The 15547-nt window shown below is 41.7% G+C and overlaps 1 protein-coding gene across 1 annotated transcript; it reads left to right on the top strand.

The window, feature by feature from the left end:
• Window positions 1-13305: 13305 nt before the first annotated feature.
• Window positions 13306-15547, top strand: dlx2a (distal-less homeobox 2a). The gene is made up of 3 exons (XM_062533377.1): window positions 13306-13773; window positions 13916-14100; window positions 14500-15547. Exons 1-3 carry the CDS (start codon window positions 13458-13460, stop codon window positions 14833-14835), a joined length of 837 nt encoding a protein of 278 aa, XP_062389361.1. The 5' UTR covers window positions 13306-13457; the 3' UTR covers window positions 14836-15547.

Genomic DNA, 15547 nt, shown 5'->3' with positions numbered 1-15547 from the left:
GAGGGGCTATAATTGAGAATTTCAACCCTAAAGGATGACCGCATCACCCATGTCATTGGTCATCTTTTACAGCAAGTGCGCAGAATGATTTTCATTGTGGTCCATGAATTCCTCGGGCAGTGAGTCAGAAAAAAAACAATAAAGCACGCTGGCCACAGAACAAGCTTAAAAAAAATCTGCGGACGAGATCTGAAAAGATAATGGCTTTGCTCATATTTCTCAACAGGCATTAACAATTCAGTTCTAGAAGTTTTCTCTCCTCTGTAGGCTACAGGGGAAGCATGGTGGATAAAACGCGGGCCAAAAGAGTAACACATGTGTCTCCATCTGTCAGTGAGATCCATCCCTGTGACTGTAGGCTTGCATGCTTCATCTTTAACTGTCTCTCAGTCATTTGTGTGGGCTGGAGTATAACTTCCCCTTCAGGAGGTCTTTGTATGGGCGGGTTCCTCTCAGGCCACAGCAGATGTGCCAGTCAATGAGTCGGTAGCTTACTGCATCCATTGATGAGTTTGTTTGCATGATAGAGAAGCCTCCCCTGGTCCTCCTGCCTGGTGAAGGCCACACGACATAAGAGGAAGTGGGGGAATGGTAAACTCAGAGATGAATCATTCATTGGCTTGATAAAAATTAACCTGAGAAGACACTGTTTAGTCTGACTGCACACCTTGACCTACTGTGCACCTGTTATTTGAGAGATGTCGTGCATGCAGAGAGAGAAAGTTATCTATATAAATAATTTACAAATAATTACCCCCATTACAGTGTATTTATAGAATGAGTGACCACACATACATTTACAGTTAATACTGTATATGACTTTAAACAAAACGGTAAGTATTTCCAATAACAAAGCTTACAACAGCACTTTTTGCATGCTGTTGTGGTGGTCGTTGCCATAATACGTTGTGTGCAATCACTCCTAATTGTCTGTTGATGTAAACATCAATGAATCGATCTTCAGGGACAAGAATAAAGGTTATTTGGACTCCACTGAACTGAACTCAATTGACTGGACCTGCATTTAAGGTACTTTAATAACCTAAGCTCAGCATTAGATGCACAGCAGGACAAGAAACAATGTAGCCATTGTGAGGATATCAAAGCCCAGTCTTCCCCCATCGCTGCATAGAGAGAGCTCTGGTGCAGTGAGACCAGTAGACCACACTGATCCCAAAAGAGAGAAACACCAAGCATCTATTCTGCAAAGCCTGGCAAGTGGGAAACCACGGCTGCTGAACCTGCACTTGATTCACCGAGAGTCAGATCATATTGAGGTTGATGGTGACTTTCAGACTATTTCACATAAAAACATCCCCGATAGCAGTACATTCTTTAGTTTACTTTCCAAAAATAAAAAGAGTATTTGATGTTGGAAACGAGGCGATGAAAAGGAAGACTAATCAGCAGGAATTACTTCTCCATGGCAGTCAGAGAAAGTAAAGCAGCTTAGCCAGTGAAGCTATCCAGAGCTTATTCTTTCTGCTTTTAGTTATTCATGATCTTAATTATCAGGGCTTACACTCACTTCATAGCACAGCAATGGCTCTCCTGGAAGTATGCATCAATTAGGCTCTGCAACAGCTGAGAAGCAGAAGCAGCCGGATGATGGATGATCACTGCAAAGACCCCAGTGGAGGAAGTCCTCCGCAGAAACACACTGCAACACTTCATTTAACAGTTTCCTGTGTATCTGTGCAGTGCAAAAAACTATACACATATTTATATCACACATTTTGTGTGATCTTGTCATGCTAGAATCACAAATAGCATTTCCACATTTTACGAGACCTTTGTGACAGGTCATTACCACATGAACAGACACAGCAGGTTTGAAGGAAGTATCATCCTTGTGGGCCACCTCAGGAAGCTCTCAAAGACTAACAAAGTAACAATACACAGCATACCCGCTACACAATACACACAAAGGAATCTTTGATGAAGGTCATAATGTGTCATCTTCATAGGGCACACACATACTAATGGTTACATTTGAAGACAGGGATATGTATGTCAACTCCACTATGGATCTGCCATGTGCTGTCTTCTTGACTCCTTCTTCTCTCCTTTGACTCTTTGATATGACGTGTCATCTCAATATCACATTACGTATAACTGTTGTCCATTAGCAGTGGAGATCAATACACAGCTCCATAGGCACTATCTGCTGTTTTTTCCCCACAAATGCTCTATGCGTTTCAGCATGCATTATAGACTCACAACAGGCAAAACATTTAGAACAATTAAAAAAAATGACAAATCTATATCCCACAGGACAAGTAAAAACTGGTGGCCTTTCCACTTTAGATGCAGCTGACTTGAAATTGGCGTCAGCAATAATTACAGGTGGTGTTGTCTTATGTGTGCATGGCATCTATAGGTCACATCATGAACGGGCTGCACATATCCTCGGATATTTTGAGTGGTTATACGGAAATCTTTTTAAGTGGGTATACTGCACAGACTTGTGTATCACATACTGTAGATTGCATCACTGACCTATCCTGCATATTGAAAATGTGATGGTGCTAATGTTAGTTTCTTGAGTGACAATGAAGTAATAGTGTAGACATGGTCCACTGATAGGCATACAGTAGGTCAAGTATATTTATTTGGAGAGCTAGACACTAGGCTACTTGGCTGATGAAGCACTGAGCCAGGCCGACGGCCATTCTGAATTTTACCAGAACGTACAGATTACCAGTCCGCCCCTATCTGTGTTCTCTACACTAAGTCAGAGCATTAACCATAAAAGCAGTATACTGTATGTGCACTACGCCAATTCAATTCTCTAACAAATGAGTATGACAAGTACAGACATCTACCTTGAAACTGAATAGGGTTGAGGTGTAAGGTGTGACCATCCATATTAATGTTCAAATAGGTCAAAGCAAACAATAAACTTGAATCAAACCATGGGTGGGTTTGAGCAGTCTAGACATACTGACCACTGACACGTTCTGGTCTGCAGACGCCTGAGGGGCATTACTGCACTCATAGCTGGAGCAGGAGTATAAAAACCAGCGGGTAATGCTTGAGTCTTCATTTCCATGCTGGCGTAGTGCTCACCTTGGGTGGTTTGGTAACATGAGTCCACAGAGAGGGGGGGTCACGCCAGTTCGCCGGAGATTCTCGTAGTCAATGGCGAGGGGAAACCTGAGAGAGCTGGCACACAAAGGAGGGACTCAGGTGGATCCCCACAGGTGAGCTGCCCTTTCACTCCGTTTTCTTCCCCTGATTGGACAATTTGATTGAGCGGGAGGAACACCTCTTTTGGAATGCACGCAACAGAGGGGTGATTTGTTTCCTGGGAATCAACAACGGAGATTGTTAACAAACAAGTAAAAGCAAGCATGTGCAAACAAATCAAGTAAATGAAATTAAAGTAAAATCAAATCAAGTAAATTAAAATTAAAGTAGGCTATGCAGAGTAGCTTAAAGACAACTCAACACAAAGGTAAATGAAAAATCCTGTGTTTGAAAAAAACATTGCTTACCCAGTACTGCTTGGTAGAAGAACAGTGATAATTCTCCATAGAACAAAGAGGGAACAAACAGGAAATGTGTTAAACAAAAGAAAGAGGCCAAGGATACATGTCAGATGTGTGTCCTTGTCTCTGTTGGCAAGACTCAATACAGTAGCAAAAATAGCACCTGCTTCAGATAAAACATTCTTTAAACTAATCCAATACAATTCACAGTGATACTGCCATGTCCTAGAGAAAGGTTTACATTTTGTTAAATAAAACGTGAGGCTCGCTCCCTGAAGAGGTTCTTTATACTCTGTTTTAAAGGTCCAGTTACAGCCTCATCAACATATCAGCTATAAAATAGCCTCTAGAAAATGATCCTGTGTTTTATCCTGTGATCCTATTGTCGGCATTTGCTTTTATTATCCAGATTTACTGCCATGTGGATGGCTACCTTATGCTGCTATTTGCTAGCATTACAAAGGCTGTAACACAAGCTCCTGTCACATCTGGAGTGATTGCCTTCTGTCTTTGACTTGTGAAACTTAAGATAAATTGATTTGCCAACTATTTCTTTAGGTTACAAGATAGACTGAAGACATGTGTTAGAGGAATGTAGCGGGCAGAACACTTACAGTCATGCAGTGCCTAGCGCCCATCCATGTCCCCTATTGTAAAGCATTGTGGCAATTCACTGACAGATGGACCAAAGGGTTCTTCCAGAGGCTAGACCTATACTACAGCATTCTATCTGTCAATCTTGTTCATTAACCTGTCAATTGTTGTTAGGTTGCAGTGGCTAAACTAAAAGAACTGTGTTTGCTCTGTCCAAATTTAGGTTGAGTTGTCAATTTTCTGTGTTTTACGTGGCCTTGCCCAGAATATTCTGCTGCATCTACTGTACAAGATGAGATGAGTCAAATGAGAATCAATGAGAAAGGGTGTGACTTTATTTTGAGGTGAAGAGCATTACACAAGAGGACACACTTACATTTGTCAGCCATTTTTGTCTCCACTACCACGTTCAAAGGTTACCGTTTTAGGATGAGATTATTAGGATGTATTTACCCTAATTTCTACAACACAAATTGTCCAGACCAATAGAAACGCACAACATTCAACAAACCTGTCTGCTTTTGAGCGAGAACAATGGGCATCACATGTTTTATTAGCCCTTGACCGATAGCTATGCTGCACCACTGCTTATGCTGTATCATGGCATTCACAACCCATTGCCCCATAGTAGCCACAAGCCCAGTGCAATGTCTGAGCCCCTGGCTGCATGCTAGTGTGGTGGGGGTTTTGTGCATGAGTGGTTGTGTGTGACTAGTGGTGTTGGCTCCTGCTGGGCCGGAGTGGGAGCAGGCTCCTGGTGAGGCTGTTATGACAGTGCGTGCTCCTTTGTGCCTGTGAGCAGAGCGCTGCTGTAAATCTGCCCTGCTCGCGCCTCTCTAAAGGCCAGCCTCCGTTTAGGACTCCGGGGAGGGGGCTGCTGCTCCTGACCGAACAATGAGGCTGGCGGACCTCATAGAGCCCTTTGCATTCTTTCTCAGCCAGATCCTGTGGCTTCCTAATGCAAGGCATGCTGGGGGATCCCCCTCTCTGTGTCCTCTCTGGAAGGCTCCTGGAATGTGTGTGACCAGAAATAAAGTGTTTTGGTGGTACTTAATTCAGTCAGTTTGATCATTCAGAAACTATCTATCAAACAGACTATCAAAACAACTCACCCATCTTCCACAGCATTGGCACTATTTAGTTGTAACAAGCCACTAGAATTGATCTTGTATGGCCTCACCGTTGTTTAAATTTCCTTGTACAAAATGTGATGTGAGTTGATGTGTTTGATTTGCATCAGGGTGGTGTGCAGAATGCACTGCCATTCTGCTTTGTTGCCATCCTGATATGTATCTGCTATGTTTTTTTTTTCTTTTCATTTCAATTCAGGATTTCCTGTGTAGAAGCATAGCTAGCGAAGATGGTTTTAAATAGTTCCTCAACTGCAAGCACGGTGCACTTCTGATGATTTAAGCATCATTTTGTGAACCTTGTGCTTGTGCTTGCTTTTGCATGTTTATTTATTTATTTATTTGCATGTTTATTTATTTTGTATGTTTATCGTAATTAAAAATGTGGAGCTCTACAGTTTCCTACATTGAGCATTCATTGATTGTTTGCACATGCAGAAGTCCATCTATTACCACCAATATCTGGCATTTTCATATCATCTGAAAAAGCTATGACAATGCAATGAAAATGGCTTTTAAAATGTCCTGATGAAGTGATTAAGAGAATGGATGTGGCCACATAATGGCACTGCTGTATTTGGGCCAGAGCTTATCGGTGCTTCCCTGGCCCACTGCCATCCATGGCTAGCGCGGAGCACAGGGAAAGCAAGTGGAAGATGTGTCATTATCACAGGCTCACAACTCTCCAGATAATTATGCGGTTAGTCCTCATGTAGTAATATGACAAAACAGATGAGAACCAGCTATAATTATCTTCAGAATGGCTTTGTGTCATCCTAGATGATGATCGTCTAAATGAAGCTAGGCTAAACTGCAACCAGAGGACTGCATCAAGGCAAGGCGCTGTTAGCATGAAAGGTATTAAGAACATACAAACACACTTTCTCTTGGATCTTGAAGGGGGGAGAAATGCAAACATTAACTAATCATGTACTTGCTAATTTGCTACACTCTGCTTGGGGTCAACTTGTTTGGCTAACCTGGTGGAATTCAGTTAAAGGCTTTGTGGCATGGAACATGTTGCCAAGGCGACCAATGTCCCACGCTCACAACAGCCCTTCCAGCAGGACATTAACATGGGGGTTCTCAGGGCAAACCAAGTGACACAGTGGCTATTCCAGTCTGTTTAGAAGTCACACACACAGCCATTGTGTGAAACGTTTTTTCACAGGATGGGTGCAAGTTTGCTCTCACCCCAGGTTTTATGGTCAGAGTCCGAGACAGAGAACAAGGAGGGCCTGACAGCGAGATCACGCTTTGCTCAGGTTTACAGGGCCTCTTCCACTCCACTACACACACACTACTGGAGGAGTGTTTGGGGCAATGGGGGGCCACTGAGGCGAGACAGCAGGGATCCCCACAGTTGATTAGTGCCCCAACAGGAGTGATATCCTCCACTTTCACTTCCATCCTCAGTGGATGGAAACTTCCACGCATGTTCTGATGTTCTAGCTACAGTCAGGGCCGAAGGCAGCGCTGCCACCCTTCAAGGCACCTAACCCTAACCCTAACCTTAATTCTTGCCTAACCCTAGCGCTTTCCAGGCAGCGCTGCCTTGAAGTCGACGGTGGGGCCCCAAAAAAACAATAACAAATGGGAAATGCTGGGCAGGTGCATATTTGTTGACTCTGAGTTTTAGGAGAAATATTTGGTGCCTCAGTGTCATAGATTCTTGGAGGGAATGTTACTTACTAAAGACATTTTTGATATGTAGCCTATCACATGTGTGGAATTTCACATGGACAAAGTTAGAACTGCTTTGCTACACTGCACATGGCACCATCTGGAAATGTGCAGAAGGCTGGTATTAAGGAACACAGCATACAAGAAACCTCACTGCTAAAGAAAGATATTAGAAATGATGAGAAAATGATTATTATTATTAATATCATTGTTACTATCATCATCATTATTACTTATTCCCCCAGTATTACCTAAAACACTCTGAGACAACTTCCATTAATAGTGGCTGCATATTCACCTAATATAATGCAGGTTCGTCATAGAAATGTATATGAAATTATCATTGCGAACATGTTCTAGGGCATGGGTGACAAGAAAACCAGAAGCAGTTAGAGAAGAACACACACACTCGCTTAGCAAATAATGACATATGAAACCATTGAATAAGAAACCCACGTGCTTAGCAGGAAACAGTATGACCTATGTATTGAGTAAAGATGCTTGCAAATAAAAGGAACTTGCTACGCTTTAGTGAGCAGAGACTGTGGCTGAACTGAGGGGCTTGTACCACGGACAGTAGCACTCTCTCCTCTGATCGGAGCAGGCAACTGAAAAGTTGTTGAACGTCTTGAGTGGTTCTTGTAGTTATAGTATAAGGGTTTTTCCCTGACAAGGTTACACATTGAAAAATGTAGAGGTGAGACAATGTTGTATCATATTACTTATCATATTAATCAGGAATCATATGTTTCTATTTGTCTTGTCAGCAGAATGATCTAAAACAACATTCACAGAGGAAACTGAGTGCATGTGCAACAAGGACACTATTTCCAGATTTCTAGAGGAGGCCCAATGCCCCAGCTCAGCAGGACTCCTTACCACTCATCTCATTTGTGGAGTAGCACAATCTGAATGACGTCAGTGCAAAAATATAGTGCTTCAGTGACCGATGTCTTGTGCCGTGAAGGTGCAAATGCAGTACATTTGCGGTCATTTTGTTGAGTGGACCAAATGAAACTTGAAGATGTGAGTAATTGTGGTCAAGTGTAAGCAGATCTTATTCCAAAATGTGTCAACTGTAGCACGGCTAGCGCCCCCTATGGGCAGAATTGTATTCAATTTGGCGTGCGTCTAAGGAATGTTGTACTGATCCTACCTCTCACTGGTAATGTCAGTGTAATTTTGTGAAGTTTACACTTCTCACAGGGTACTAAAAAAAGGCCCTGGACTTTCTTCCAAATATAGGCCCACTACCACACACACACACACACACACACACACACACACACACACACACACTAGCTATCATGATACAGTCTCGCAATATTAATATGCCAGTGAAAGAATCACATTCAAAATAGTCAGTCAGATTTTATAAAAATTATCACTATTGATTAATGACTATTATTTTGCCTTGCGCCTACATTCACGTAAGTAGCCCAAACAAACAGAGATGTCATATGCCATTACGGTAAATGGGGTGCCTATTCCTAATGTTCTAACTCACTGGACTGAAAGTGTGTGCTGCTGTGCAAGGAGGTGTAATGATACAATTTTAGGTACAAATGTGTGTGTGAGTTAGCCTGACGAGCCAGACCCACATCAAGATGTAGGGTCTGGACACTCACCGTAGACAGGGCTCAATCGGAGGGGTGGGATAAACAGTTGTCTTTCAAATTCCCTCCCCGCAATAGGATAACGCTAAACGAATCATCTTCTTGTTTTCAAGTAGCAGGATGCGTAACCTTCCCTCTCCACGCAATAGGATAACGCTAAACGAATCATCTTCTTGTTTTCAAATAACAGGATGCGTTACCGTCGCAACTTCTGGTCGCATGTCAGTCACCATTATGTTAAGCCCACCCACCGACTCTATACACGCTGTGATTGGCCCGCTGGTTTTTCGAGTTCTCAGCTCCCTGGCTCTATGGATCGTGCCTAGACTGCCCCGCCAGCCAAATTACATTTGCTGCCGCTAGGGGCGTCTAGATTTCTAGGCTATGTGTGAGTAACAAGTGATTGTCTTTTTGGTACACAGACGTTGCTTCTGTATCCAGACAGTCATGACAGACAGATGCATGAGACAGCTGCAGAGATGAATTAACTAACAAGAGAGACAAACCTTATCTCAGACTCTCAGCATTTATAGATCTTTAGGTCACATTTCTTCCACATCATTCAAATGGCATGGATGTAGCTGGTTGCATTTCAAGAAGCCTTGAGAATGCCAATCAACATGGATGACATCATGTGTGGCGATCTATAACGTGGGGCCTCATTGGTTTTTGTGAAATTGTGGGCTGAAGTGAGCGACGGTTGGACGCCATTTTTTAAGATGCGGGTAGCCTACTGGGTAGAATTTTGGCTGAATTAGCTAACATCGGCCATTAGAATGAATATGAATGGCACTACCCAACACTTCAGTTCTGTATACTTACATGGTACAGACGTTCTGTGCATTACCTCACAAAGGACAGATCTGCAAGGTCTGCAGTATACTTCGGTGATACCCAAAAGCACATCCATTTTGTGTTACGTCCAGTTGCCAGTGGATGGTTCACATTTCTTCATAATTGTCTTGATGTGGGCATTTGGCAGTTGGTCAATTTAAGCATTATCCAGAACACTGCAAAATCAGTGCCAGTAGCTGAACGCCCGTCAGAATATTCTCCGTCCTTACTGTGAACTTCCCTAAGTATTTCAATAGCCCATTCCTAGAGTGGCAAGGGAGACAGCTGGGAGGAATTGGCTACACACTGTAAAGATGATTTAATGTCCTCCCCTGCTGTTCCATTAGAGTCCTGAGGCAGAGATTTGCCCCCGTGTCTGCCATGCAATCAGGGCCTACATTTCCCACACCTCGAGAAACTCACACTGATCTTACAGTAATCAGTTAGACATGTCCCACACACTCTAATGTCTCTCCCACTATAGATATCTCAGTCACAAGGGTCATGCATAGCTTTGGTTGAATAAATATCTTTCTAAGGAATCACCATTGCTTCTTAAAATTAATACTGGCCTGTTTTAACAACCTTTTCTTCAATGTGATGCATATAATGATCAAACTAAAGAGTATTTACGTCAAGATAAATAAAAAAGGGGGTTCTGTCTGCCGCGATATTAGTTTCATCATTCAGCTAATTCTCTGGAAATGTGGCATGGGTATTCAATCACACCAGCCACTAACATAACGATCCACTTGATTAGTTTTCGTATTACTGTACCCAGTGCCGTCGTAGCACTTTGTGATGTTTCAAATATTGCTTTATATATTTAAGCATTTTTTCATAAAAAAATATCATGTTTAACCTGTTTACATTGTTAAGGGGACAAACATGGATTAGAATGGGATGGATGGATTTTTTTCATTCTCTGGTGTTTTGAGTCTAGATGTGAAGTGTCTAATGAAGACAGATCATTTAAGAATGTCTAGGTACTGTATACCATAAGGATCCTGTAGATGTGTCTGACAGAAAAGGGCGAAAGTCGGATGAGTATTGATATGTCAACTAAACGTATCAACACACAAAAATGGAGTTCAAACTCTCATTTATTCATAAAGTGGCTAACTTTACAGAGCTACAGGTTTTACTCCCAACCACATTTGACCACTTTGGGTATTATACAAGTTCACACAATTGATTCCTTGGGTCCATAATGCTACCTCTGGCATTGAAGAAAAAGAGCTATCATCACATTGCACAAGATTCCCTTAGGCTGGGCAGACACTACTTTTTACTACCTACTGGGTATGACTATACACCACATTTTGATTGGTTCTGATTACTGTATGTTCGACTGCTCACACTGCAGGACAGCCAACAAACAAATCCGACATGCCAGAAATCCAATCCAGATTTGAGCGGAGCTGGAAAGTCTCATATTTGGCGTGGTGAATGTTATGAACCTGCTAAAACTGTATGGCAAAGCAGGTGGGAATTCAACCCAATTGTAATGTTTGTGGGGTCTAATTGAATCAGGATACAAATTGGCCCACAATGTTGTCTTTAAAGAGTTATCTTCAGGAGTTGGTGGCCTTGTGATAGCATGCTGTAGTGGCTTTATTATCCTGCTGTCATCCTCATATTCCTGAATACTGTAACACTGAGTAGAACATCATTGTGCCATCTGATCTCCTACAGTATAGCTTCCCCTTAACAAGAGGAGCCCCGAAGACTGAGAATGAATGAAGTGAAATGTAGGCTCTCTTGAGTGCTTATAATAATTAACTCACACTTTTTAGGGTCTCATATTTTGACCAGTGTGAGATGTGAGATGAAAATGAATTCTGCGGTGCTAAAGGCTGTTCTTTCTGAGGTCTATCATCTTCAATAAAACTTGATGCGATGGGGAAGTGTGTTTGACTGACGGCCCCTCTATTGCAGGTCATGAACATAAAGAGTGAGGGTGAGAGCACGTTGGGATCTTTATTGAGCCTGCCAATAACATGGGAAATGCCACAGGTCCAAGGGAAAGCAAATATGTCTACTTGTGATTTACTTGATTTTGATCATTTTAATCTAATTATTGAGAATGTTTGCAAAGGTGTATTCAACAATACTAATGCTTGTGTGTGTGTGTGAGGGGGGGGGGGTGCAACTGTTTCTAAATGTTACTTTACTTTAGATGAAGTTCATACATTGGATTGTCTCTACCTTAACGTTTGCATGTAGCCTGGTATGCTCCCTCCTCCTCTCTACTGTGTGCAGGCCATGCTGATCCTTAATGAGCTGTGACATGCTGCTTCCACTGCCACCGCCTGGGAAAAAGCCCAAGAGGGCCTGCAAACAATGGACAGAGGTATGGTGGTCAGGGAATGTGAGAGCGGCCACTAAGCCTTATTTAGTCAGGGACAAAGGCTTCTGGTCCTAGACCAACAACATTGGTCCGTGAAGGTTGAGGAGAAGGCTATAGAATTAAGTAAAATTATGACAAACTTGCACAAGCGTTTACTTATCATTCACACCCATCTACAGTTATTTCCTTTGACTTTCAAACTGTCAACCCAAGTGTTTGTACTTTACAACTTTTTCATTTCTTCACAAAATGCTGCAGGTGAAAGTTTAGAAGCTCTGTAAAGTAAACTGAACCTGTTCTAGTTATTGTGATTATAAAGTCAATTGCTATTATTGGATATTGTCAAAATTGCACTCTAATAAATCTTTGCATGTCTCGACTTGTGTGATTATGATTACTTAGACACTCTCTGCTGATCAAGGTTAGGAAGTCCTGAGAACAAAGATCCTAGAGGTCATCTTAAATCTGAAAACTTGCTGACCCCTGGAGGCCTAGACCTAATAGTGCTCCAGTAAGACAGTAACATTAATAATCAAGACACTATTAATCAAAATGTCAAGTTGATTGTGAATTATTTTATTTGTGTCATTTTATTTATTTATCATATGCTTTATGTAGTGATTACCTCCATATGTGCAACCTTAACAAACATGTGATTGTTAATATAGTCCAATACTGCCATCTTGTGGAAATATAGCCTACCTTAACAGAAAAAGTAGTTTTGCACACACTTTTCAGTGATGAAGACATATTCGTAATCAGTGGGAAATACTAATGAGAATTTCCAGGGATAATTAGTTTGATCCCCGAGGATTTTCTTTAAAAAAAAAAAAAAAAAGGGGGGAGGGAAAAAAGAAAAAACGCAAACCACTTTTTTTTTATGGAGATTGAAACACACACATAAACTGTCTGAGCGTTTGTGGTTTCTAGCCCATAAGTGTAATCTTGGGAATATCTCTTCAACTTACTTCAGAATCAAGTGGCCTACTACATATCATTCCCACTCATAACTAAAGCACATCAAGTTCATCATCAGATTGTATCCCTCAAAGCACTTCTTCGGGAATTAATATCACAATAAGCTATTTACATTATTGGCAATATACCCTGTGTGTGCTGGTGCTTGCGATTATACTGAAGTTTCACTAGCTGTGGGCTCATCAATGAGAATAAGACATGTCTGTTGGACAACCGACAGGTGTCGCAACAAAACCACATTGAATGAGTTTCATGATGCTTGCCTCTAAGGAATGGTTTTGCTAGAAGTATCATTTCATGGACCTTTATGTAGTGAGTTTTATAACCTTACCTACATGACTAATCGATAATAGCCCACTAAAACGCCTAAACATTGATGCTCGATGTTTGCCAGGAAAGACATTGGAGCTTGCCGTTAGGATCCACTGAAGACGAATAAATCTTTAAGAAGCGTTTAATACGCTACCAGCGCACTTCATCCGTAGATACCCTTGCAATGTATGCCATGTATCCCGCAACCAGTCATTGGCTGTTGCAACATGCTGAAGCTCAGCCTCTCACGTGACACGGGATAAATGCCCGCCCGCTAGCATCTCTGGTGGCAGACAATCACAGACATCTGTCAGAAACCTCCTGGCTTGCCGTTTACGCTTATGGGAATGACGTTAATTGAACACAACTAACTTTATCTGTGTTTTTTAAACGTTGTGATTTATTTGATTTCTTTGCAGCGAGACTGAAGACAGAAACGAAGTATAGGCTATTTGCAGTTTACCTGAAAATGACTGGAGTTTTCGACAGTCTTAATACAGATATGCATTCTAACCAGATTACCTCGAACAGCTACCACAGCTTGCACAAATCGCAAGAGTCGCCAACTCTACCCGTGTCGACCGCAACGGATAGCAGCTACTACAACAACCAACAACCCGGACACTGCGCAGGGTCTCCTTACGGCCAACTAGGTTCTTACCAGTACCATAACAATGGCATGAATGGTGTTCAATACAATAAATCGTACGACTTAGGTTTCAACTCCACTTTTGGCACTTATGGCTCCTATGGCTCCAACTCATCACCGACTCAAACCGATGCAGGTAAACAAATATGTTTAGAATTTTAAAATGAATAATTGATAAATACATTTTGTAGCCCGACTATGCGTCAGGGGTAGTGGCTATGTGTTACTTGTAATGTCTCCCTTCAGTAATATTGTGGCTGTTTGCTTTCCTGTTACAGAAAAAGAAGAAAGTGAACCTGAAATCAGAATGGTTAACGGCAAGCCAAAGAAGGTTCGAAAACCAAGAACAATTTATTCAAGCTTCCAGCTCGCCGCCCTTCAGAGGCGATTTCAGAAAACACAGTATTTGGCGCTACCCGAAAGAGCTGAACTGGCTGCCTCGTTGGGCCTTACGCAAACCCAGGTGAGATTAAGTCAATGTCATCTGATCTTCTGTGGGCATTAATATGAGGAAGCTGCATTAGAAATATCTGCTTGGCGTTTTATTGTTGATTAAACGTCTTTACATCATACTAGTAGCCAATGATTAGGCCTACTGGTTGCCAGGAATATCAGAAGAACACGTTTGGGCGTCATAAAACAGACGATACATTTGGGAAGTGTTACAAATGGTTTCGCGTATAGTGCATATTCTGAATCTGCAGTGCCTAGTGTTCTCATACAGTTCCTTCGGAGATCTGTTTTAGGAAATTACCCTGATGCTTGCAGCTGCTTGTTTGGGTTGGTTTACATTAGTAGGCCTATGTGGAGATATGGCCATCACACATAATGTATTCATCATTTTGTTTTGTTTTTCTTACAGGTGAAAATCTGGTTTCAAAATCGTCGTTCCAAGTTCAAGAAGTTGTGGAAAAGTGGAGAAATCCCCCCCGAACAACATGTGGCCTCCAGCGAGTCTCCTCCTTGCCATTCTCCGCCAGGCTCCGTGGCATGGGACTTTCCACAGAATCAAAGAATGAACAATGTAAACTCAGCTCTGCCGCAAAGCAGCAGTCCCCCGAACACAACTGCGCCTTCCTTTTTGGCGAATTACTCTTGGTATTCATCAACGAACTCAGCCACACATCTTCAGCCCAACACACTAGTAGGCCTACAGCATCATCACAATTCAGCTATGAGTGCTGGGACAATATTTTAACAAATGGCTTTTCGACATGGAGAATTACGCCGATATCCCAGTTTCCAGTGACTGTTTCCGTATGGATGCCAATGTTGGCCAATTTTATTTGATGTGCCAGTGTCTTTCTACAATTTAGTATAATACACTGTTATTTTTCTGTAAGGAGAAGTTGCAAACTGGCGGGCGCTGAAGAAGCAGTTGGCGGTTATTTTTGTATTTATTTATTATGCGCATTTTGGTGACAAAAAAGGACACCATATAGTTGTTCACCAAACCACTAAAACCCAAAGCGAATTAGAATATAGCATGCTCGTCATGCAAACATTGCTGTCACCTTTCTACAGGATGCGTATATCAATGTCATATGTAGCACAACATTTGAAAACTGTATCGTGCCTTTTGAGAAAAATGACCTCAATTTTGTTGTCCACCATAAATGTTTTGTTGTGTTTCTATAATTGTCTCTTTTTGTATTCTATACATAAGGATGTGAAATCCGTATAGGCAAGACGTTTCATGCCACCACTGAATGTTTCTTTGGTATACCCTTTCTAATTATTATGTATTTTTTCTTATGTTGAATATTAGGACGGCAACAAACGGGACATAAAGTTTAAGCTACTGATATTTCCACGCTCAGACACTCCGTTTTCATTTTTATTTATTTCAGGGCCAATTACGCAGTCCTGCATTGATTCTAACGTTATTTAAATAAAATGTTTTTGTGTAT

Source organism: Sardina pilchardus, chromosome 4, assembly GCF_963854185.1.
Source record: "Sardina pilchardus chromosome 4, fSarPil1.1, whole genome shotgun sequence".
Lineage (NCBI taxonomy): Eukaryota > Metazoa > Chordata > Actinopteri > Clupeiformes > Clupeidae > Sardina > Sardina pilchardus.
The sequence above is the reverse complement of the archived record's forward strand: the minus strand, read 5'-3'. Positions and strand labels throughout refer to the sequence as shown.